General features: G+C 36.2%; 2 protein-coding genes and 1 long non-coding RNA gene across 3 annotated transcripts; 2 read left to right on the plus strand and 1 right to left on the minus strand.

The window, feature by feature from the left end:
* Nucleotides 1-37: 37 nt before the first annotated feature.
* LOC108474907 (pectinesterase PPME1-like) lies at nt 38-18796 on the plus strand. The gene is made up of 3 exons (XM_053022648.1): nt 38-332; nt 18383-18589; nt 18667-18796. Exons 1-3 carry the CDS (start codon nt 57-59, stop codon nt 18700-18702), a joined length of 519 nt encoding a protein of 172 aa, XP_052878608.1. The 5' UTR covers nt 38-56; the 3' UTR covers nt 18703-18796.
* LOC128285240 (uncharacterized) lies at nt 2428-3308 on the minus strand. The gene is made up of 2 exons (XR_008275698.1): nt 3127-3308; nt 2428-2799 (listed from the first exon to the last, which is right to left on the minus strand). It is a non-coding gene; the product is annotated as an uncharacterized LOC128285240 (long non-coding RNA).
* Nucleotides 18797-21506: 2710 nt separating the features above from the next.
* On the plus strand, nt 21507-23560 carry LOC108477511 (pectinesterase 1-like). Its single transcript, XM_017780054.2, has 2 exons — nt 21507-22090; nt 23348-23560. Exons 1-2 carry the CDS (start codon nt 21542-21544, stop codon nt 23558-23560), a joined length of 762 nt encoding a protein of 253 aa, XP_017635543.2. The 5' UTR covers nt 21507-21541.
* Nucleotides 23561-25225: the final 1665 nt, after the last annotated feature.

The following is a 25225-nucleotide window of genomic DNA, read 5'->3' on the forward strand; positions in this document are numbered from 1 at the left end:
AAAACCTTGGACCCCGAATTGGTACAAAGTGAGCGTAACCTAGAATCATAAAGGTGATGCAAGGTGGGGGTGGAGAATTCAATACCATAACCAAAGCCATCGAGAGCGTTCCATCAGGGAACGCCAAACGTGTGATTATATCCATCGGGCCTGGATCTTACAAAGAGAAAATTAGAATTGAAAGAAATAAGCCTTTCATTACATTGGTTGGAGATCCTAAAAACATGCCAAATTTGACATTTGACGGCACCGCCAAGCAATATGGAACCGTAGATAGTGCCACTCTTATTACTGAGAGTAGTTACTTTGTGGGTGCTAATCTCAATATAGTGGTAAGTTAATGTAGAGTCTAGACATCTACGATCCGTCCTTTATTGAATTAAATATAAAAGTGTTTGTTTTTATGGTGGCATGTTATTCGTATAGAACACTGCTCCTAGGCCAGACGGGAAAATGGTAGGAGCACAAGCGGTTGCTTTGAGAGTCTCATAACATTTGAAGAATGATCCTATTTATAGATTTCAGGTGGTCGTCGACCTTAACCCTAGGTTAATTTGCGTTCCTATTCTTTAAGTTTGATTATGTAGGCCAAAATGGCTCGCTCGGTCGTGCTACTTTACGTCCGAGGCGATGTTGTGACACATCAGGACCTGTGTCGCGATGAAGCATTCAATTCACTCCTCTTGGGATATCTTTAAGGGTATGTCGCGACACCCTTATGTTGTGTCGCAACAACGAAGGTAGTTTCGTGATTTCTTTATTCTGCTCCGTAAGTAACGACACTGATCATTCCGTGTTGTGACATAGTGACTAGCATCTATTTATTACGACTTCTAATAGTCTCATGCACCCTTACACAGTTTATTAGCTTCCCCTTTCGCCTCATTCGGCCACTAAGGTCAATAATAGGCTCGATTTGTACATTATATAAAATTTAGGAGATCTTGCAAAAACATAATTAAATTCTAATTAAAATGCTTGCTTTCAAGCTCCTAAAGTGCATAAATTAGTTTAATCTGTTACACCGAATTACGATAGATCAGGTACACGACTTCAAGTTCGAATCCATGATTTATAATGTTATTTATAGCCCTTTTCACATTATTTTAGCTTTTTTTAATAGCTAAACCAAGCCATCTTGTAATAATATATGCTTTTACAGTTTAAGTGGTTAACTTAGTTTTTTTTAATAGATTTAATTGTATTCCGTTGCTAAGAAATGGTTATGTGAGCATATAAGATGAACCGGGAGTTAATGATGGAATTTTGGGCCAAAATTGCTGCTAAAGTCGCGAACACAAAGTATAGAAGTAATATAAATATTAACTTTGTTAATTACTATTTCATTCTCTTTTAGTAATATAAATACTTGCTTAATTTAAATCATTCTCGTAATATACTTTAAGATTTATTCCTATGTTTTATATAATCAAAACTTGTTTGAAATTGCCTTATAAAATTGTTGATATTTTTATTTAGAATCTTAGTATTTTATAGATATTTTATGTTCTGTATTGTATTTCATAGATTCTATCAATAAAATTTTTCCACCTTTCGTAAATGAAAGAAAAGGAAAGATAAAACTTAATTGGAAATTTCTATTTAGAAACAAAATTTTCTTTATTTATGTAAACCTAATAAATAAATAATTTAGTATTAAATTTAAAATAAACAATTAAGTATTAACGGGGCAACAAATAAAGGCGACAACATAAAATATTTCCATTCGTTACATTAAATTCACCCTGTTTAGGTTTTGCACTTAGGAATACTATTCAATGGTCATGCATGTCTCACGTCTGAATTTCGTGTATTTTGCAACAATTATATCCAATTTATACTCATTAATGGTGATCGACCGTGAAATGCTCAGTCTGAACTGTAGCAATTCTTGCACTAACAACTACGCAAATGAGTGGCAATGCGAGGAATCCTTCAAGGCTCATTTTTTTTTTATATTTTTTTATCACCAATTTATCTTATAAATTGGAGCCACCTAGAATTCAAATACAGCCTCAATAATCAATAAATGAAGAAAATAAACTTATTACTCTTTCTATTAATAGGAAAAAAGAAGAAGGAAATGAATGGAAAAAGAATCGAGGGCAATGAAGTTTATGCTTTAGTAATTTGTGTAAGCATTCTCTTCTTTGCTCCGATTGTTGTGTCTCAACCAATACCCCCAAGTAAATCCCAAGTAGAAGCATGGTTTAACGGCATTATCAAGCCAGTGAAGGAAAGAGGTAAAACCTTAGACCCTGAATTGGTTCAGGTGGAGACAGAACCTAGAATCGTAAAGGTGATGCAAGGTGGTGATGGAGAATTCGATACCATAACCAAAGCCATCGAGAGCGTTCCATCAGGGAATGCCAAACGTGCTGTAACAACCCAAATTTGGCCGGGCCCGTGCAATGAAATAAACAAAACTTGTAAATAAATAAATGTCATTGTTGAAATGTCCAAATTACAAATAAACAGGCCTAAAAGCCTGGTAGCCTAAACTTGGTTACACTTGTAAAACAACTAATCTAAACCAAAAAACCTATACCCGGTTACACCTTTAGCCCAAACACCTAAAACCCAACAGCCCCAAATACCCAAACCAGGCCCAAACTAGCAAGGCCCAGTGCCTAAATCGAATCTGGAAACCCTAGGGTTTCCAAAAACTTCACGCCGCAAACGTCCAATCGTCGTGCCTCTTCATCTCGAGCCGTTCTAGTCGCTCTCCATCAGCACTGTGACTCCAGCTCCATCTTACGTCGTAATCAGCGCATTTACCGCCGAATTTCTCGTTGTTACCTGCAAAAAGGGAAAGAAACAACAGAGACGAAACAAATATGGCAAGAAAATAAAATTGAAATATATAAATATATTGTGTAAGGCTATAAAAGCCTGAAGGGAAACAATGTAAACACTAGGGTTTTTTGAATATACACACATATTCAATAAAAAGAACACAGATTTTACAGTATAGAACAGATATACACATATACACAGGGGAGACGAACAGTTTCATTGTGAAAAAGGTGATTCAGTTACTTTTTTTTTTTGATTTACTTCTTGTTGTTATACGTGGATGAATCTTTTCTTAAAAAACATCAGTATTTAGAAGAGAAAAGAGATTACCTAGGCTGCGCCTGGAAAATCGAGGCTTTTCTCCTTCCAACTGCCGTATGCGGTGGCGCGTACAGCGCGTGAGCGATGAAGGCCAGAGGCCGGAGCTCAGGGTTTTTTTTTTCCTTCTCCCTCCCTTGCAGAGGATTCTAGTTTTTTTATTTTAATCTAGTTTTTTTTTTATTTTAACTTTAAGAAATGATTTTTTTTTACTGAAATATGACTTATATAGGGTTACAAAAACGGTATCGTTTTTACTTAGTAAATAAGTACTAAAACGGCACCATTCAAATGGAAGATCCGCGCGGTGACCCGTAACCCAGGAAGGATCCGCGTGTTTTTGGTAAATGGGCTAATTATGCAATTGGTCCTTCCGCATTTCTAATCTTTACAATTTCGTTTTATTTTTATTTTAATTCGGCCCTAATTTTTTATATTTGTTTCAATTTGGTCCTAATAGCCATTGTAAGACACGCCGAGAACGATGTCGTTTCGGGATTAGGATAATTTCGATGAGTCCTCATTTCTAATCGCATTTCAATTAAACCCAAATTTTTATTTATTTGTAATTAGCCCTAGTTTTTTTAAAAAATTCGATCTTTGTCCCTTTTTATATATTTTATTTATTTTCAAATACTATATGTATTATTTTTTATAAACATTAGTTATATATAAATAATGTATATTATTTTTATATTATATTATTATATACGTTTCTTATAAATTTTTATATGTATTATTTTTTTAAACATTAGTTATATATAAATAATGTATATTATTTTTATATTATATATACATTTCACTTTATATATTATTTATCTTACTATATTTATATATGGAAATTATTATATTATATCATTTTATTATTATTATTTTATTTTATGTCATTTTATTATTAACTATTTATTATGTATAATTAAAATTTTTAAAATTATTACTAGAAATTACATTTATATATCATTATTTAGAGGACAAGATATAATATTTTTTTAAAAAAGTATAAAATTTTGTTCCTATTCAATATGATGATTTGACCTTGAATTATTATATCATGTAATGTTTTACATATATTAATTATTTCTAAAACTCTCTATTATTTATACATTGCTCTAATATATTTTTTTACTTTTTATTTTTATTCATTTCTTTTTTGTTTTTTTATGTTCATGATTTGTTTATTCACTTTATATTTGTTTTGTATTTATTGTTTTAACATGCTAATGCTATCTCACTAGCTATTTGTTGTTTACATGATTTGTTGTTTATCACGTTTGCATGAAAATTAATTGTTCATGTTGATTTAAGCTACAATTGCATGAAATATTGTTATATATATATTTATATATATATATATATATATATATATATTGCAATTTATGTCATTGTACTCATTATGCTCTACGTTGTATTTTGTATGTAACGATAATGCATGTATATTTATGTTATCTATGATCATATATGCATAAAATGATAACGTATATTGTGTAATTTATGCCATTATTCATCATTTTTTAAATATTATATTTGCATAGAATGTTAAAGTAGGTGTCATGTAGGATAATTTATTTAATATTGATCCTTTGCAATATGTTAAATGTATCATCACTTTAAAGAACTTTTATATTTCGTTCGATCCAAAAGGAATTTAAAAAATAAGGCAATGTTTTTTTGGTAGTTAGGAATTCGGGAAGTAATGCCCTAACATGTTGGGTTGCGATTTCCCGTTTGTCTAAATGCCTAAAATATCCTTCTAAATAAGTTTTGAAAATCACAAGATGATTTTAGTTACGAAAGTTTAAAAATATTGTGTCCAATCATGCTGGATGTGATATTTATATTCTTTCGAAGCAAAGGAATCTTGATTCTCTTTAACTCAAATTATTACAGTTTTAAAAGAGATCTTATTTCTAAATTTTTTTCAAGCTTTTGACATTAAGACAAAACTATTCAAATTGATACCAATTTTGAGCGTTGCGAGGGTACTAACCCTTCCTCGTACGTAACCGACTCCCGAGCCCATTTTCTCATGATTTCATAGACCAAAATGTTTACAAAGTGACCCAATCACACTTTAAAAAGTTGGTGGTGACTCCCGTTTTCAAAATACCCTCTAAATTTTAAAAGAGGTTTCGATAGCTTGGCGACTCCACTGGGGACAATAAGAGAGTCAAGCCGAGAAACTGATTATTTTGTCTTAATGTCAGAAGTTTGGAAATTTTAAAAATTGATCCTTTTTGCATGTGTGTTGTATATGTTTGTTATCCTGTTGCCGTACATTGCATTTGCATGACCGCTGTGGTCGCACCCCTAAGTGGAAGTGAGAAGCTACGCTTTCGTGAGGTTTTCACCTCCATATGAGCTAGTGGATTGCTTCCGGGATACTGTACCTATGTCTTCGTGAGATTTTCATCTCCGCATGGCCATAGGGAAATGTGTCCCCCTGAACTGAACTTGGTCTATATGAGCCTATAATGGGTGAGGACCAAGGAATCTGCTGGTTCAGGTACCCTTGCTTTAGAACTAAAACGCATGCTTATAGTAAACTTTAAGTGCTTACCCTAGGAAGTATAGTGATAGCCTTTAGTAAATTACCCTTATAGGTACTTGTTTATTATACTTTTATATATGATACTAACTTATTTTATTTTGCTATCATTGCATGACATTCAACATTTAAGGGTGTCGATTCACGGTTCGATTTCTAGATTAGAAAGTTTTGTAATGAGGAGCGAATATCTTGATAAAGTGGAGGACAATGCCTCTGTCTGTACCTGGTCAGAGAAAGCCCAGTTAGAGAAAGGAGATAGTATTACCGAAGGGTATACATCGGAGTTATGGGACTTCACTCGCATTAATTCGACACAGAATGAATTTCAAGAGTTGAGAGACATTTGGGCCTAATGGGATGACGAGGCTAAGTAGCTTTTCTATCAGAATTATGGAGATCTTCCCTATTTGCTAGACATCAAGGTGGATAAGCATCTGTTTCGAGCTATGGTACAGTTTTGGAACCCTGCTTATAGTTGTTTTACATCTGGAGAGGTAGACTTAGTACCTACTTTGGAGGAGTATACGACTTTACTTCGTTGCCCAAAAATTCAAGGTAACAAAGCTTATGTTAGGGCTGCTAGTCCCCCAACTTTCGTGAAGAAATTAATGACGATTACAAGGGTGAGTGAACAGTGGGCCGCAGCTCGAATCCAACAAAAGGGTGATAGCAAATGCATTCTGTGGGCAAGTTTGAGGGATTTAATATTGGCATACCCAAATATGAAGAAGGAGGTTGATGTCTTGGCCTTAAGTATGAATGGATTGATGATTTTCCCAAAAGCTATGGGGCACATAGATGAGGCAGTTGCAGATTTATTCGATCGAATTAGTAAATGGAACACACCTGTACCTGCAATCCTAGCCGAGACGTTTAGATCATTGAGTGCATGTCGGAGAGCTGGTGAAGGTAGATTCATTGGATGTGCACAATTGTTATCCACAGTCACTTTTGGAAGGTTGATTAGGTTCCTTGCTGGGTGTTCTTTAAAGACTATTCTCCACTAAAGGAAGCAACAGCTACACTGAGGAGGGATGACATTACAAAGGAAAGGTGGATAGAAATACTTCAGAATCTCCGAGAAGAAGATGTTATGTGGAAAGCCCCTTGGATGACTCCTAGCAAAATCCCTTATCATTGCGAGAACTTTGATTGGGTACCTCTTCCTGGAATTTGGGGGGTCGTTGGTTATGCACCATTACTTGTCCTAAAGCAATACAAGACAGAGTAGTTTATCCAGCAACACAAGGGCTAGCTCAGAGCGACTTCTCAAAAGGAGATCATTATAAGAAGAAGATGCGAGAAATCTCCAAGGCTTGGAAGAAGGTTTGCTATGTGAAGATTCTGACTAAAGGACCGATGACAACTTTTGAATACAAAGGGTGGTTTAGAAACAGAGTCAATGATAACATCTCTAGACCGAGTTTGGAGGCTGCTCGATCAATAGAGGAGAATTTACGAGTGATTCCATCAGAGTTAGAGGTCATAAAGAAAGAGTTCGAAAGGAAGAGGTTGGAGCTTGGAAGAAAGATAGAGAGGCTCGAGGAGGAAAAGATGTACCTAAGCTTAGACGTCGACGTTCAAAAAATTGAGATCGAAAAAGTAAGAAAAGAAAAGAGGAAGATTGAGGACGACCGAGATGACTTGAAAATGCAGTATAAGAAGACACAGCTATCATTGAAGAGAGCTAGATTGGGGAAATCTTCAGAGCAGTGGCAACAAGAGCTTCAAGAAGAAAGAGCCAAAGCTGAGTATTGGGAGAAGAAGTTCCAAGAGATGCAGGCGCGTAATCAGGCCCTAGAAAAGGAGAATTAAGGATTAAAAACTAAGGTGACTGAGCTTGGACGATCTCTTCATCATCACCGAAGTCGTAACTCTACGGTCGAGTTAAAGGCAAGCTTGGATAAGATCGAGGAAATGAAGCATAATATTGGAGGGTTGGAAGCAGCACTACAAGACTGTGAGCTACGGATCGAGCAGCTCGAGGCAAGAGAAGAACATTGGAAGGGAGAACTTCACCATCTTCAGGATCAAGTTGGGGATAGGGATTATCTCATGGGAGAAGCTATAGTCCAGATTCGAGAGGTTGCTGATCATTTACAATACCTAGCAGCACAAGCTAATGTATTAAGTACAAAGTATGAGTTAGTGACAGATAGAGGTTTAGAGTTAACTTCGTTGTTAGATAGGATTAAAACTCCGGGCCTGAGGGTGAAGGCGTATTTGTAATCCATTTTGTATAAAGATTTTTGTCTCTTAAATAACATTTTCTGAAAGGAACTGAATCAGAATCGACATCTTTTAGCATTCATGCATTTGCATCTCATCGCATCATATACATTCAAGTTTATAGAAAGACCCTAATTAGTTAAAATTATTAGGGAGAAAGAGCGAGTAAGAGAAAGAAAATCTGAAAGCAACACATCTTTATGGAACACGCGCTAAGTCAAAGAGTATGGATCAAAGATTTGAGTAGATTCAGAAAGAAATACAAGAGCAGTTGCAGGAGCAATTGGCAAAAATCCAACAAGAGATGAAGGATCAAATGTTGGAGGCTCAAAGGAATATGATGGCTGAGATAGCTCAGTTGTTGAGGGGGATAACGGATAAAGGAAAGGCCCCTATGACTACCACTGAAGAGGATAACGAGGGTCATCCTCCTGGTTTTACTCCACCTTATATGTAGACTCAACCTGAGGCATATCCCCGAGGGCTGACCGTCACAATAAGGCCTCAATAGGGACAAGTTGATGCTGGAATTCCCATGAACTTTCAAACTGGTTTGGGATTCAACCCTGGAGATAACCCTGCCAATCCAGTTATCCCTGATCTAGATGTAGCTGAGAGGGAAGAGATGAGACTCGAATCATCAAGGCAATTAGAGGAACGTTGTAGATGGTTAAAGGAGAAATTTAAGGTACTAGAAAATGCTGATAATCATCAGGGAGTTGATGCTAAGGACTTGAGTTTAGTCCCAGATTTGGTTCTTCCCCATAAGTTCAAAATGCCGATATTCGAGAAGTACAATGGGACCACTTGCCCAGAAGCCCATATCACGATGTTCTGCAGACGGACTGGCTATGTAAACAATGATCAATTATTGATCCATTGCTTTCAAGATAGTTTGGTTGGGGCAGCGACTAGGTGGTATAATCAACTGAGTCGCTCAAGGATTGGTTCTTGGAGAGACTTAGCGCAAGCCTTTATGCGGTAATATAATCATATGACTGACATGACTCCTGATAGAATCACTTTGCAAAATATGGAAAAGAAGCCTAATGAGAGCTTTAGGCAATATGCACAGAGGTGGAGAGAGGTTGCCATGCAAGTTCAACCACTGCTCTTAGAGAAAGAAACTACCATGTTGTTTATCAACACTTTGAAAGCCCCGTTCATTACTCACATGATTGGAAGTACCACCAAGAGTTTTGCTAATATAGTTATGGCGGGAGAAATGATTGAGAACGCCATAAGAGGTGGTAAGATAGAGGGGGAAACTACTAAAAGAACGGCCTCAAGAAGGAAAGATAATGAGGTGAATAATAGGAGTATTTATAATTCAAAAGCGGTTACAGTTAGTCAGCCCAGAGTAACTACAGTTGGGCAACAAGATTCTCAAAAGCAGGGATCTGGTTCGAGATAGAATTCTGAAAAGGTCTCATTTACGCCTATCCCAGTGACGTATCGGGAGCTTTATCAAAGTTTATTCAATGCGCATGCAATAGTTCATTTTCATTTGAAACTGTTACAACCCCCATATCCTAAATGGTATGATGCAAACGCGAAATGTGAGTACTATGCGGGGATATCGGGGCATTCAATTGAAAATTGCATTGGTTTTAAAAAGGCAGTGGAAAGATTAATCAAGATGGGGGTCGTAAAATTTGACGACACCCCTAGTACAGAGAACCCGTTGCCAAATCATGGTGATCAAAGGGTAAATGCAGTTGGGGATACTGGTATGGGAAGGATTAAAGAGGGTGTGGCCGAAGTGAGAACGCCGATGAAAATAATTTGGGAAGAAATGGTGAAAAGAGAGATGATAATCTCTAAAGAAAGGAATAAATGAGTGATGAACTACTACGAGTTCCATGCTGAAGAAGGGCACGAGATTTAGGAGTGTGACGAGTTTAAGGCCTTGGTACAAAGCCTTATGGATAACAAGGAACTGGAATTTTATGAAGCTGGCTCATACAAGGGACATATATGTACATTAGAAGATAGACCGAAGAATCAAAGCTGGCCAAGGATCATTATTTCTTTACCAAGAAATAATGAAGTTGAAATACCAATGGTACCGAAAGTCATTATTTATAAACATGTCCCCTTTTTTATAAGGATAACAAGAGGGTACCTTGGAATTATAACTGCAACGTGACAATGCTGAAATAGGAGGATATAGCTAGTGCCTCTAAGGAAGTTCGAGATGAGGGTTCTTATACACGAAGTGGGAAGCGTTATGATGCAGAAGGCATCAGAGTTGAGCCCGTAAAAGCAAAAGCTTTTGACAAAGGAAAGAGGACTGAAATACTGGTTAATGAGCCAGTGAAGGAAGAAGAAGCCAGAGAATTTTTAAAATTCTTGAAACACAGTGAGTACAGCGTAGTTGAGCAATTGTGCAAACAACTAGCTCGTATATCAGTACTGGCTTTGCTTCTGAGTTCAGAGGTACATTGTGAGGCGTTAATGAAGGTGCTCAACGAGACTTATGTTATTAATGATATATCCGTCAACAAGTTGGATCGATTGCTTAGTAACATAAGTGCTGATAATTTTATTTATTTCAACGATGATGAAATTCCATCTAGAGGCATGGGATCAGCTAAGGCTTTGCACATTACTACTCGTTGCAAAGGATATACATAGCCGAGTGTGCTTATTGATAATGGGTCAGCCTTAAATGTCATGTCGTTGTCCACATTGAGCAGATTACCCATTGACAGTTCCCACATGAAAATATACCATAATGTAGTGAGAGCATTTGATGGCACGGAGAGAAAAGTCATGGGAAGAATTGATATTCCTTTGATGATTGGGCCAAACACGTATGAAGTGGACTTTTTAGTGATGGACATCAAGCCCTCTTACAATTGCCTGTTGGGGAGGCCTTGGATACATTCGGCAGGAGCGGTGCCCTCATCTCTGCACCAGAAGTTGAAGTTAGTAGCTGATGGACGGTTGATCACCATAAATGCAGAGGAGGACATTTTAGCAATAGTTACCAGCGACACACCCTATGTAGGAGCAAATGAGGAGGCCATTGAATGCTCTTTTTGTTTATTAGAATTCGTCAATGCAACTTTCATCTCAGAGGGGAATGAGGTGCCGATGCCCAGGATATCCAGAACCACAAGAATGGGTCTACAGATGACAGTGGAGAAGGGAGCCTTGCTAGGAAAATGATTGGGAAGATATCTCCAAGGGGGGATTCAAGGTCCTGAACTAAAGGAGAAGAGAGACCTTTTTGGTTTGGGTTTTAGGCCAGATTACAAGTAGAGGAGGAAAGAAATAGAGAAGCGCCAAGAGAGAAGAAGGGCGCGTTTAGATGGAAGAGAGGTAGAGTGGGAACTGATGACATTCCCCCATATATCTCAAACCTTTATATCAGGAGGGATGATTCACCCTGAGAAAGGATTGCTCGAAAAAGGAGGTTATCACATCAATGCTGTGTACGATGAAGAGTCTGAACGAGGAAACCTTGAGGGTATTCGCCCTTATGAACCGGGAAGCTCTTTAAACAATTGGGTTGCAGAAGAACTTCCTGTAGTTTTTAAAGATTCTTCAGAGTAATTTTCAGAACACTTTTATTGGTCTAAAGCCTAGGAGTAGTAAGATTTCATTTGTAAAATAGGCTTATGTTCAGATATTTACATTTCAATAAAATGCAACTTTTGTTATGGATTTAAATAAATATTCTTTTATACCATTCGATATTCTTTTGACACTTAAATTCTTTCAAATATTTTCCATTTCATTCATAAAATATTCATTCATTCTTTATACATTCTTTCGTACCCCGCAGGCCCCTAGATATCAATGCCGTGAGCACTGATACTACGAATCTTAGATTCTCTTTTTGAGCAAGACATGTGTTTAGAAGAACTTTAGGATTTTGAAGATGACAGGGATTGTGATATATCTCCAGATCTATTGAGAATGGTGAAACAAGAGGAGAAACAAATCCTACCCTGTGAGAAAGAGGCAATAGAGAATGTAGCCTTGGAAGAAGGGAAGGAGGTGAAAATTGACATACATATTGCTAAGGAAACGAGACAAGGTCTTGTTGAGCTATTACGGGAATTCAAAGATATCTTTGCATGGTCATATAAGGATATGTCGGGTTTAAATACTGATATTGTGGTAAACCATCTCCCCATAAGACAAGATTGCAAGCCAGTCCAACAAAAATTGCGAAGGATGAGGCCTGATATTGTGCTGAAAATAAAAGATGAAGTCAAAAAGCAGTTTGATGCTGGATTCCTACAAGAGGTTAAGTATTCAGAATGGGTGGCCAACATTGTGCCTGTCCCTAAGAAGGATGGGAAGGTACGAATGTGTGTTGATTACAGAGATCTGAAAAAAGCCAGCCCAAAGGACAACTTTCCTTTACCGCACATCGACACTTTGGTAGACAATACAGCGGGATATTCGTCGTTCTACTTTATGGATGGTTTCTCGGGGTACAATCAGATAAAGATGTATCCTGAAGACATGGATAAAACCACCTTCATAATATTGTAGGGCATCTTCTGTTACAAGGTAATGCCCTTTGGGTTGAAGAATGTAAGGGCAACATACCAAAGGGCTATGGTGACTTTATTCCATGATATGATGCACAAAGAAATTGAGGTGTATGTTGATGACATGATTTCTAAATCTCGAACAGAGAAGGAACATGTTGAAGTTTTGAGGAAGTTGTTCCTGAGATTAAGGAAATTTTAGTTGAAGCTTAATCCGGCAAAGTGCATCTTCGGAGCTAGGTCGGGGAAGTTACTAGGCTTTGTGGTCAGCGAAAAGGGAATAAAAGTTGACTCAGACAAGGTTAGAGCTATACGAGAATTGCCTCCACCACGTACTCAGAAGGAAGTTGGGGTTTTCTTGGAAGATTGAATTATATTGCTCGGTTTATTTCACAATTAATTGAGAAATGTGATCCTATATTTCGCCTCCTTAGAAAACACAACCAAAGTGCTTGGGATAAGGAATGCCAGAATGCTTTTGATAAAGTTAAGCAATACTTGTTAAACGCTCCAGTGTTATCTCCGCCTAGTCCAGATAGACCACTAATTCTGTACTTATCAGTGTTTAGTAATTCTATGGGATGTGTGCTTGGCCAACATGACATGTCAGGAAGAAAAGAGAAGGTAATATACTACTTTAGCAAGAAATTCACAGAGTGTGAGATGAGATATTCACCAATTGAGAAATTGTGTTGTACTTTAATCTGGACGACTCGAAGGTTAAGGGAATATATGTTATATCATACGACTTGGCTAATTTCAAAACTTGATCCATTAAAATACATGATGGAGTCAACTGCACTAAATGGAAGAATGGCAAGGTGGCAAATATTGCTTTCAGAATTTGACATAGTCTACGTGAGTCAAAAGGCTATAAAAGGAAGCGCGATAGCAGAATTTCTGGCTAGCAGGGCTCTAGAAGATTATGAGCCATTGAGCTTTGATTTCCCTAACAAGGAGTTGATGTATGTGGCAATCGTTGAAGAATATCCTTGGAATCTGAACTTTGACGGCGCGTCTAATGCAGTAGGAAATGGAATTGGGGCAGTCTTGGTATCCCCAAATGGTGACCATTATCCGTTTAAATGTAAATTGGATTTTGACTATACGAACAACATGGCCGAATATGAAGCATGTATTATGGGGATTCGAGCAGCCAAAGAGTGAAAAATCAGAACCTTGGAAGTATATGGAGACTCTGCATTGGTAATATACCAACTTAGGGGTGAATGGGAGACAAGGGACCCTAAATTTATTAATTATCAAAAGGTAGTCTTAGAGTTACTTAAGGAGTTTGATAAAATCACCTTCAATTATCTCCTACGGGACGAAAATCAGATGGTGGACGCTTTGGCAACATTGGCTTCCATGATAAAAGCAAATAAATAAGAGGATGTGAGACCAATTCTGATGAGCATTTCTGATGTTCTGGCTCATTGCTGTAATATCGAAGAAAAGGAAAAGGATGACCATCCTTGGTATCAAGATATACTACGGTATGTGAGAAATCGTGAATATCCTAAATAGGCAACTGAGAATGACAAAAGAATTTTGAGAAGGTTAGCTTGTGAGTATGTACTAGATGGGGATATCCTTTATAAAAGAAGGATAGATCAGGTACTTTTGAGATGCGTTGACACTGTAGAGGCTAAACAAATCCTGGAAGAAGTACATGATAGAGTTTATGGTACACATGCTAATGGCTTTACGATGGCAAGACAAATCATGAGGTTTGGATACTATTGGTCTACTATGGAAGGAGATTGAATTAGTTATGCTAAAAAATGTCATAAATGCCAGATATATGGAGACAAGATCCATGTACCACCTTCACCCTTACATGTTATGACTTCTCCATGGCCCTTTTCCATGTGGGGCATGGATGTCATTGGGCCAATATCGCCAATAGCTTCGAATGGGCATCGTTTCATTTTTGTGGTCATTGACTACTTTACGAAATGGGTAGAGGCGGCTTCTTATGCTAGTGTCACCAAGTCAGCAGTAGGGTGATTCTTGAAAAAGGAGATCATTTTTCAGTATGGAATGCCTGAGAGGATAATATCAGACAATACATTGAACTTGAACAACAGCATGATCGCGGAAGTCTGCAGCCAATTCAAGATTAAACATCATAATTCATCACCATATCACAAAAGGACTTTAGAGGAAAATGGATGCCAAATTGGGAAGGGCCATATGTTGTGAAGAAGGCTTTCTCTGGTGGTGCACTGATTTTGACAGAAATGGATGGGAAAAGTTTACCCAATCCAGTGAATTCAAACTCAGTCAAGAAGTACTTTGTCTAAAGAGAAGGGAAGACAAGGTGAAAACCCACAAAGGGTGCTTTGAGACTTCTAAAAAAAAGAAAAGGAAAAAAGAAATGGAGAGGCCAAGGTGAAAACCCGCAAAAAGCGCCTTGAGACCAAAGGGGTTTTGAGTTGAAAACCCGAAAGGGCTGCTCAAATATTTGAGAAACATGCGGTGACTTTGCTATATTGGATTTGACGAGAAATAGAGTGTGTTACATACCGGGGCATCAACAAAGTACTCTGGATCTTCTAAACACATGTTAAACTCAAAACAGTCTTCAAGGAATTGGTACACATAAGCCCAAGCTATGATATGTTGGACATCAAATTTTTGTTCTGATTACTATCTTTGGATTCTTTTTCTTCTCAAAGATATGTTTCCTGTTGTATCCTGAGGATTTATCTAACTATTTTCAAGATCAGATTATTTGTATTCCCTTATTCATAAAGTATGTTGCATTGAAATAAGGATTGATGAACTAAATATTTTTACAAATGATGTTTTGCATATTACTCTGGAAATCTTTAGATAATACGAGAAACTAAAATAGAACAATTGTTTGAAGAATTCCCATGAGTAAAGGTTGGAGGTACTCGAGGAAATTTATTTTTCAGTCCAAAGGATGATTGGACAATTCAAACGATTCAATCCTGGGAGAGGATCATCCCCAGCAGATCGTAACATTTAAAGAATGGTATAATAGGACTAATTTGATTTAAAAGCATATGAACAGGGTACGATTAATACTCCGAAAAAGTGGAACTTTGATGGATGAATGAGTAGGGACGTCCGAAATAGGAATCATTTTCATAACATTTTGCATCATGATATGTTTATTTAGGGGCATTTGACTCATTTCGATCAAGGCACCCTAGGCATTAGGCATGAGCAAATACGCATTCTACAGGTTATGTTCCTTAGGGGATAATGTAGATCACTGGTGACATCTGGCGTCTCTGTATTGTCAGAGAGCAGATCGAAGATAGCAGATTTGGCATTTCTGTATTGTCAAAGAACAGATCGAAGATAGCAGGTTTGGCGTCTCTGTATTGTCAGAGAGCGGATCGAAGATAACAGATTTGGCATCCATGTATTGTTAGAGAGCCGATCAAAGATAGCAGATTTGGCGTCTCTGTATTGTCAGAGAGCAGATCGAAGATAGTAGATTTGGCGTCTCTGTATTGTCAGAGAGCAGATCGAAGATAACAGATTTGGCATCTCTGTATTGTCAGAGACGGATCGAAGATAGCAGATTTGGTGTCTCTGTATTGTCAAAGAGCAGATCGAAGATAGCAGATTTGGCGTCTCTATATTGTCAGAGAGCAGATCGAAGATAGCAGATTTGGCATCTCTATGTTGTCAGAGAGCAGATCGAAGATAACAAATTTGGCGTTTCTGTATTGTCAGAGAGTAGATCGAAAATTTCGACTTGGCGTCTTTATACTAACCGGAAGTAGGTTGAAGATAGCAGATTTGACATTCTTGAGTTACAGTGAAGCAAGTATGAAGCTATCAGAATACCTTTGAGGAAGATGAGGATCAAGATTTCGAGACATTGGCCAGGCCAAGCAAATTTGGTCCTTTTATAATCTTTGCTCTACTCCTGTTACACAGTAATAAGTAAAGAGGGGCAGCTGTAATAGCCCAAATTTTCCCGGGCCCGTGCAATGAAATAAACAAAACTTGTAAATAAATAAATGTCCTTGTTGAAATGTCCAAATTACAAATAAACAGGCATAAAAGCCCGGTAGCCTAAACTTGGTTACACTTGTAGACCAACTGATCTAAACCAGAAAACCTATACCTGGTTACACCTTTAGCCCAAACACCTAAAACCCAACAGCCCCAAATACCCAAACCAGGCCCAAACTAGCAAGGCCCAGTGCCTAAATCGAATCTGGAAACCCTAGGGTTTCCAGAAGCTTCCTGCCGCAAACACCCAATCGTTGTGCTTCTTCGTCTCGCGCCGTTTTAGTAGCTCTCCATCAGCGCCGTGACTCCGGCTCTATCTCACGCTGTAATCGGCTCATTTACCCCCAGATTTCTCGCTGTTACCTACAAAAAGGGAAAGAAACAACAGAGACGAAATAAATATGGCAAGAAAATAAAATTGAAATCTGTAAATATATTGTATAAGGCTATAAAAGCCCGAAGGGAAACAATGTAAACACTATGGTTTTTTGAATATACACACAGATTCAATAAAAAGAACACAGATTTTACAGTATAGAACAGATATACACATATACACAAGGGAGACGAACAGTTTCATTGTGAAAAAGGTGATTCAGTTACTTTTTTTTTTGATTTACTTCTTGTTGTTATACGTGGATGAATCTTTTCTTAAAAAACATTAGTATTTAGAAGAGAAAAGAGATTACCTGGGGTGCGCTTGGAAAATCGAGGCTTTTCTCCTTCAAATCGTCGTGTGCGGTGGCGCATACAGTGCGTGAGCGATGAAGGCCAGAGGCTGGACCTCAGGGGTTTTTTTTTTCTTCTCCCTCCCTTGCAGAGGGTTCTAGTTTTTTTTATTTTAACTTTAAGAAATGATTTTTTTGGCTGAAATATGACTTATATAGGGTTACAAAAACGGTGTCGTTTTTACTTAGTAAATAAGTACTAAAACGGCACCGTTCAAATGGAAGATCCGCACGGTGACCCGTAACCCGGGAAGGATCCGTGTGTTTTTAGTAAATGGGCTAATTACCCAATTGTCCTTCCACATTTTTAATCTTTACAATTTCATTTTATTTTTATTTTAATTCGGCCCTAATATTTTATATTTGTTTCAATTTGGTCCTAATAGCCATTGTAAGACCTATGCCGAGAACGATATCGTTTTTGGGGATTAGGGATAATTTCCTAATGAGTCCCTCATTTCTAATGCGCATTTCAATTAAACCCAAATTTTTATTTATTTGTAATTAGCCCTAGTTTTTTTTTAAAAAAATTCGATCTTAGTCCCTTTTTTATATATTTTATTTATTTTCAAATACTATATGTATTATTTTTTTATAAACATTAGTTATATATAAATAATGTATATTATTTTATATTATATATGTTTTTTTATATTATATATACATTTCACTTTATATATTATTTATCTTACTATATTTATATATGGAAATTATTATATTATATCATTTTTATTACTTATTATTTTATTTTCTGTCATTTTATTATTAACTATTTATTATGTATAATTAAATTTTTAAAAATTATTACTAGAAATTACATTTATATATCATTATTTCGAGGACAAGATATAATATTTTTTAAAAAAGTATAAAATTTTGTTCCTATTCAATATGTTGATTTGACCTTGAATTATTATATTATGTAATGTATTACATATATTAATTATTTCTAAAACTCTCCTTTATTATTTATACATTGCTCTAATATATTTTTTACTTTTTTATTTTTATTTGTTTCTTTTTTTTTTTTTTTATGTTCATGATTTGTTTATTCACTTTATATTTTTTTTGTATTTATTGTTTTAACATGCTAATGCTATCTCACTAGCTATTTGTTGTTTACATGATTTGTTGTTTATCACGTTTGCATGAAAATTAATTGTTCATGTTGATTTAGACATCCATGATTCGTCCTTTATTGAATTAAATATAAAAGTGTTTGTTTTTATGGTGGCATGTTATTCGTATAGAACACTGCTCCTAGGCCAGACGGGAAAATGGTAGGAGCACAAGCGGTTGCTTTGAGAGTCTCCGGCGACAGGTCGGCTTTCTATAACTGCAAGATCATCGGCTTCCAGGACACTTTGTGTGATGACAGGGGCAACCATTTCTTTAAGGATTGCCATATTCGTGGCACTGTTGATTTCATTTTCGGAAGCGGGACATCTTTATATCTGGTATTAATTTTATCAACGCGTGAGATATGATGTATTATACCCCCATATATATATTTGACAAGAAAATTGGGATGCAGAACTCAGAAATATTTGTGGAAGGAGATCCGGAATGAGATCCGGAGATGCAGTAATTACAGCACAAGCGAGAGAAATTTCATCGGAGGATACGAGTTATTTATTCGTGCATGGGAGGATTACCGGAACAATGAAGGACGTATTTTTGGGAAAGGCTTGGAAGAGCAGTCCGAGAGTTGTTTATTCTTATACTGAAATGGATGAAATCGTCCATCCTGGTGGATGGTCTAGTAATCGCCAACTTGAACGAGCCGAGTGAGCTAATACTCAACCTTACAATATTACATGCCTAGAAGTAAACTAACTTTCCCAACATATTGATAAATTTTTTAAGATGGATAATGTGAGAATGGTTTGGCACGCAGCACTGTGTATTACGGAGAATACAAATGCATGGGGAAAGGTGCGACTCCCTCTAAACGAAAGAAATTCATCAAACAACTATCAGATGCTGAAGCTCAACCATTCTTGGTTGTTGACTATGTTGAAGGTACCAAATGGTTGCTTCCTCCTCCAACAGTACCTAATTAATTCATTCTTTCCCAACTTATTCATGCGAGCAACATATCCTCAGAGTACTGCTAAAAGTAGGCTCTCGTCTACCTCGTTGCCGGATGGAAATAACTAGCCTTCAATTTTATTTTATTTTATTTTCCCTTTCAATGGCTTGTATTTAAACAAATAGCCAAATGTCAATAAGAAGCAGAATTTAGTATTATTTTTGTTAATAGTAATGCTATTGATATTTGCCATTTTGTAAAAAGTTCCATTATATCATGTTAAAATTATGTAATAATATCCATCATATATCCAAGTTCACTGATTCAATAAGTCAAGATGATTTCACAAACATTTTTTTTTTAGAAAATAAATGGATAATTAGTGTATTTTTGTGTAATAGCCCGTTTTCAGTAGAGTTAGAAGTAGTAGATTTGGGTCCACGATTCTGACCAGTCAGCCAGTATTTTAATTATTTATTTAGTATTTATAGGGTTCATTCCTGCCTTAATGACTTCTTTGGGTTTAGGTTCTTCCTTTCCCAAAGAGTTGATCTATTGAGTAACCCTATAAAATAGTTAAAAAATCTGTACCTCCACTCGCTAATCCCCCATAAAGGGATTAGTTCCTTATGGTTTTCATAAACAATATGGAATTGATGTAAATATAGAAAATGATAAATGAATTGAGGTGTAGAGTTTAAGAAAACGCCTGATTTGTATTAAAGATTAATATGAATCCACAAAGTTTGATTGTCTTTACAAATTAGATCTCTCGAGATAAAGCAATAACAACCTAAAAATAAATCTGAAAGCCTAAAAGAAAGAATATCTTAACTGGAATTAAAATCATCAAACAATACTAGGGAATTGATGTCCATAACATGTGAAAAATGATCCTATTGATAGGTTTCAGGTGGTCGTCGACCTTAACCATAGGTTAATTGATGTTCCTATGCTATAAGTTTAATTATGTAGACCAAAACGCCCCCTCAGTCATGTTACTTTATGTCCAGTCGTGATACATCAGGACCTGTGTCGTGATGAAGCATTCAATTCACTCCTCTTAGGATATCTTTAGGGGTATGTCGCGACACCCTTATGTTGTGTCACAACAACGAAGTCAGTTTCGTGATTTCGTTATTCTGCTCCCTAAGTTGCGACATTGATCATTCCGTGTTGTGACATAGTGACCAGCATCTATTTATTACGCCTTCTAATGGTCTCTTGCACCCTTACACAGTTCATTAGCATCCCCTTTGGCCTCATTCAGCCACTAAGATCAATAATAGGCTCGATTTGTACATTATATAAAATTTAAGAGATCTTGCAAAAACATAATTAAATTCTAATTAAAATGCTTGCTTTCAAGCTCTTAATGTGCATAAATTAGTTTAATCTGCTACACCGAATTACGGTAGATCAGGTACATGACTTCAAGTTTGAATCCATGATTTATAATGTTATTTTTAGCCCTTTTCACATAATTTTAGCTTTTTTTAATAGCTAAACCAAGCCATCTTGTAATAATATATGTTTTTATAGTTTAAGTAGTTAACTTAGTTTTTTTAATACATTTTATTGTATTTCATAGCTAAAAAATGTTATGTTGTTATATAAGATGAACCGAGTTAATAATGGAATTTTGGGCCAAAATTGTAGCTAAAGACGCAAACACAAAGTATAGAAGTAATATAAATATTAACTTTGTTAATTACTATTTGATTCTCTTTTAGTAATATAAATACTTACTTCATTTAAACGTGTTCCTATAATATACTTTAAGATTTATTCCTATGTTTTATATAATTACAACTTGTTTGAAATTGCCCTACAAAATTTCGTAGGGTAATTTTATAGAATCCTAGTATTGTATAGATATTATATGTTCTGTATTGTATTTCAGTAGATTCTATCAATAAAATTTTTCCACCTTTCATAAATGAAAGAAAAGGAAAGATAAAACTTAATTGGAAATTTCCATTTAGAATCAAAATTTTCTTTATTTATATAAACCATATATTAATTTTTAATAAATTTAAAATAAACAATTAAGTACTAACGGGCAACAAATAAAGGCAACAACATAAAATATTTCCATTCGTTACATTAAATTCACCCGGTTTAGGTTTTGCACTTAGGATTACTATTCAATGGTCATGCATGTCTCACGTCTGAATTTTGTGTATTTTGCAACAATTATATCCAAGTTATGCTCATTAATGGCGATCAACCGCGAAATGCTCAATCTGAAACTACGCAAATGAGTGGCAATGCGAGGAATCCTCCAAGGCTCACTTTTTTTTAATATTTTTTATCACCAATTTATCTTATAAATTGGAGCCACCTAGAATTCAAAGACAACCTCAATAATCAATAAATGAAGAAAATAAACTTATTACTCTTTCTATTAACAGGAAAAAAGAAGAAGGAAATGGATGGAAAAAGAATCGAGGGCAATGAAGTTTATGCTTTAGTAATTTGTGTAAGCATTATCCTCATTTCTCCGATTGTTGTGTCTCAACCAATACCCACAGATAAATCCCAAGTAGACGCATGGTTTAACGGCATTATCAAGCCAGTGAAGGAAATGAGTAAAACCTTAGACCCTGAATTGGTTCAGATGGAGACAGAACCTAGAATCATAAAGGTGATGCAAGGTGGGGGTGGAGAATTCGATACCATAACCAAAGCCATCGAGAGCGTTCCATCAGGGAATGCCAAACGTGTGATTATATCCATCGGGCCTGGATCTTACAAAGAGAAAATTAGAATTGAAAGAAATAAGCCTTTCATTACATTGGTTGGAGATCCTAAAAACACGCCAAATTTGACATTTGACGGCATCGCCAAGCAATATGGAACCGTAGATAGTGCCACTCTTATTACTGAGAGTAGTTACTTTGTGGGTGCTAATCTCAATATAGTGGTAAGTTAATGTAGAGTTTAGAAATCCATGATCCGTCCTGTATTGAATTAAATATAAAAGTGTTTGTTTTTTATGATGGCATGTTATTCGTATAAAACACTGCTCCTAGGCCAGACGGGAAAATGGTAGGAGCACAAGCGGTTGCTTTGAGAGTCTCCGGCGACAAGTCGGCTTTCTGTAACTACAAGATCATCGGCTTCTAGGACACTTTGTGTGATGACAGGGGCAACCATTTCTTTAAGGATTGCCATATTCGTGGTAATCGTTGATTTCATTTTCTAAGCGGGACATCTTTATATCTGGTATTAATTTTATCAACGCGTGAGATATGATGTATTATACCCCATATATATATTTGACAAGAAAATTGGGATGCGAACTCGTAAATATTTGTGGAAGGAGATCCGAATGAGATCCGGAGATGCGATAATTACAGACAAGCGAGAGAAATTTCATCGGAGGATACAAAGTTATTCATTCGTGCATGGGAGGATTACCAGAACAGTGAAGGACGTATTTTTGGGAAAGGCTTGGAAGAGCAGTCCGAGAGTTGTTTATTCTTATACTGAAATGGATGAAATCGTCCATCCTGGTGGATGGTCTAGTAATCGCCAATGTGACAGCCCTAGTTTGGCCCTAGTCGGAAAGTGGTTTCAGGATCACAAAACCGAGTCACAGAAATAAATAAATGTTATACTCTGTGTTTATTATATGTGAAAGTGCATGTGTGAAAATTTCATGCTTTGATTTTGTCATTTGAGAGTAAAATTATGAAATAGGACCTATGTAAAAATTTCTGAAAATACTATAGACAAAATTGTAGTGGGCAAATAATTTGTAGTGTAAAATGGGAGGATTTGCATGTCAAACTCCCCATTTTATGTGTAGTAGCCGGCCATGATGTTGGTGGGAAGCAACATGTGCATTAGATAATAATAATTTAAGACATGAAGTTATGGTACAAATTGATATGTGTCATTTTATGTCATAAAATAAAGACTAAAAATAACAAAATGATGGAAGGGAAAAGTTTGTCCATCCTTGTTCATGGTAGCCGAAAATAGAAGAGAAAGGAGAGGAAAAGAGCTCTTGAATGTTCAGTCACTTCGGGAAGAAAATCCAAGGTGAGTTCATGGTGCTTTGCTTCTATTTTGATGTTCATAGGTTTTTCTTGTTTCTACCTTAATCCATGATCCGTCCTTTATTGAATTAAATATAAAAGTGTTTGTTTTTTATGGTGGCATGTTATTCGTATAGAACACTGCTCCTAGGCAGACGGAAAATGGTAGGAGCACAAGCGGTTGCTTTGAGAGTCTCCTGATGATGTGTCGGCTTTCTATAACTGCAAGATCATCGGCTTCCAAGACACTTTGTGTGATGACAAGGGCAACCATTTCTTTAAGGATTGCCATATTCGTGGCACTATTGATTTCATTTTCGGAAGCGGGACATCTTTATATCTGGTATTAATTTTATCAACGCGTTTGATATGATGTATTATACCCAGAAATAATTGTGAAAGGAGATCCAGAAGGAGATCCGGAGATGGCAGTAATTACAGCACAAGCGAGAGAAAGTTCATCGGAGGATACGGGTTATTCATTCGTGCATGGAAGGATTATCGGAACAACGAAAGACGTAAATTTGGGAAGGGCTTGGAAGAGCAGTCCGAGAGTTGTTTATTCTTATACTGAAATGGATAAAATCGTCCATCCTGGTGGATGGTCTAGTAATCGCCAACCTGAACGAGCCGAGTAAGATAATACTCAACCTTACAACATTACATGCCTAGAAGTAAACTAAATTTCCCAACATATTGATAAATTTATTAAGATAGATAATGTGAGAAAGGTTTGGCACGCAGCTCTGTGTACTACAGAGAATACAAATGCACAGGGAAATGTGCGACTCCCGCTACACGAGAGAAATTCGTCAAACAACTATCCGATACGGAAGCTCAACCATTCTTGGTTGTTGACTATGTTGAAGGTACCAAATGGTTGCTTCCTCCTCCAACAGTACCTAATTAATTCATTCTTTCCCAACTTATTCATGCGGGCAACATATCCTCAGAGTACTGCTAGAAGTAGGCTGTCGTCTACCTCGTTGCCGGGTGGAAATAACTAGCCTTCAATTTTATTTTATTTTATTTTCCCTTGCTATGGCTTGTATTTAAACAAATAGCCAAATTTCAATAAGAAGCAGAATTTAGTATTATTTTTGTTAATAGTAATGATATTAATATTTTCCATTTGGTAAAAAGTTCCATCATACCAAGTTAAAATTATGTAATAATATCCATCATATATCCAAGTTCACTGATTCAATAAGTCAAGATGATTTCACAAACTTTTGTATTTTAGAAAATAAATGGATAATTAGTGTATATTTGTGTAATAGCCCGTTTTCAGTAGAGTCAGAAGTAGTAGATTTGGGTCCACGATTCTGACCAGTCTGTCAATATTTTAATTATTTATTTAGTATTTACAGGGTGCATTCCCGCCTTAATGACTTCCTAGGGTTTAGGTTCTTCCTTTCCCAAAGAGTTGATCTATTGAGTAATCTTATGAAGTAGCTAACAAATCATACCTCCACTCGCTAATCTCCCATAAATGGATTAGTTCCTCATGGTTTTCATAAACAATATGGAATTGATGTAAAGATAGAAAATGATAAATGAATTGAGGTTTAGAGTTTAAGAAAACACCTGATTTGTATTAAAGATTAATGTGAATCCAAAAAGTTTGATTGTCTTTACAAATCAGATATCTCGAGATAAAGCAATAACAACTTAAAAATAAATCTGAAAGCCTAAAAGAAAGAATATCTTAACTGGAATTAAAATCATCAAACTATACTAAGGAATTGATGTGCATAACATTGAAAAATGATCCTATTGATAGATTTCAGGTGGCCGTCGACCTTAACCCTAGGTTAATTGACGCTCCTATGCTTTAAGTTTGCTTATGTAGACTAAAATACCCACTCGGTGGTGTTACTTTACGTCCAGAGGCTATATTGTGACACATCAGGACCTGTGTCGCGATGAAGCATTCAATTCACTTCTCTTAGGATATCTTTAGGGGTATGTTGCGACACCCTTATGTTGTGTCGCAACAACGAAGGCAGTTTCGT

Source organism: Gossypium arboreum, chromosome 12 (genome assembly GCF_025698485.1).
Source record: "Gossypium arboreum isolate Shixiya-1 chromosome 12, ASM2569848v2, whole genome shotgun sequence".
Lineage (NCBI taxonomy): Eukaryota > Viridiplantae > Streptophyta > Magnoliopsida > Malvales > Malvaceae > Gossypium > Gossypium arboreum.

Coding starts and splice junctions, on each gene's coding strand:
- LOC108474907 (XM_053022648.1), top strand. CDS start 57: ATGCAAGGTGGGGGTGGAGAATTCAATACCATAACCAAAGCCATCGAG. Junction 333..18,382: donor GTGCTAATCTCAATATAGTG/GTAAGTTAATGT, acceptor TTATTCGTATAG/AACACTGCTCCTAGGCCAGA. Junction 18,590..18,666: donor GCGGGACATCTTTATATCTG/GTATTAATTTTA, acceptor ATTGGGATGCAG/AACTCAGAAATATTTGTGGA.
- LOC108477511 (XM_017780054.2), top strand. CDS start 21,542: ATGAAGAAAATAAACTTATTACTCTTTCTATTAACAGGAAAAAAGAAG. Junction 22,091..23,347: donor GTGCTAATCTCAATATAGTG/GTAAGTTAATGT, acceptor TTATTCGTATAG/AACACTGCTCCTAGGCAGAC.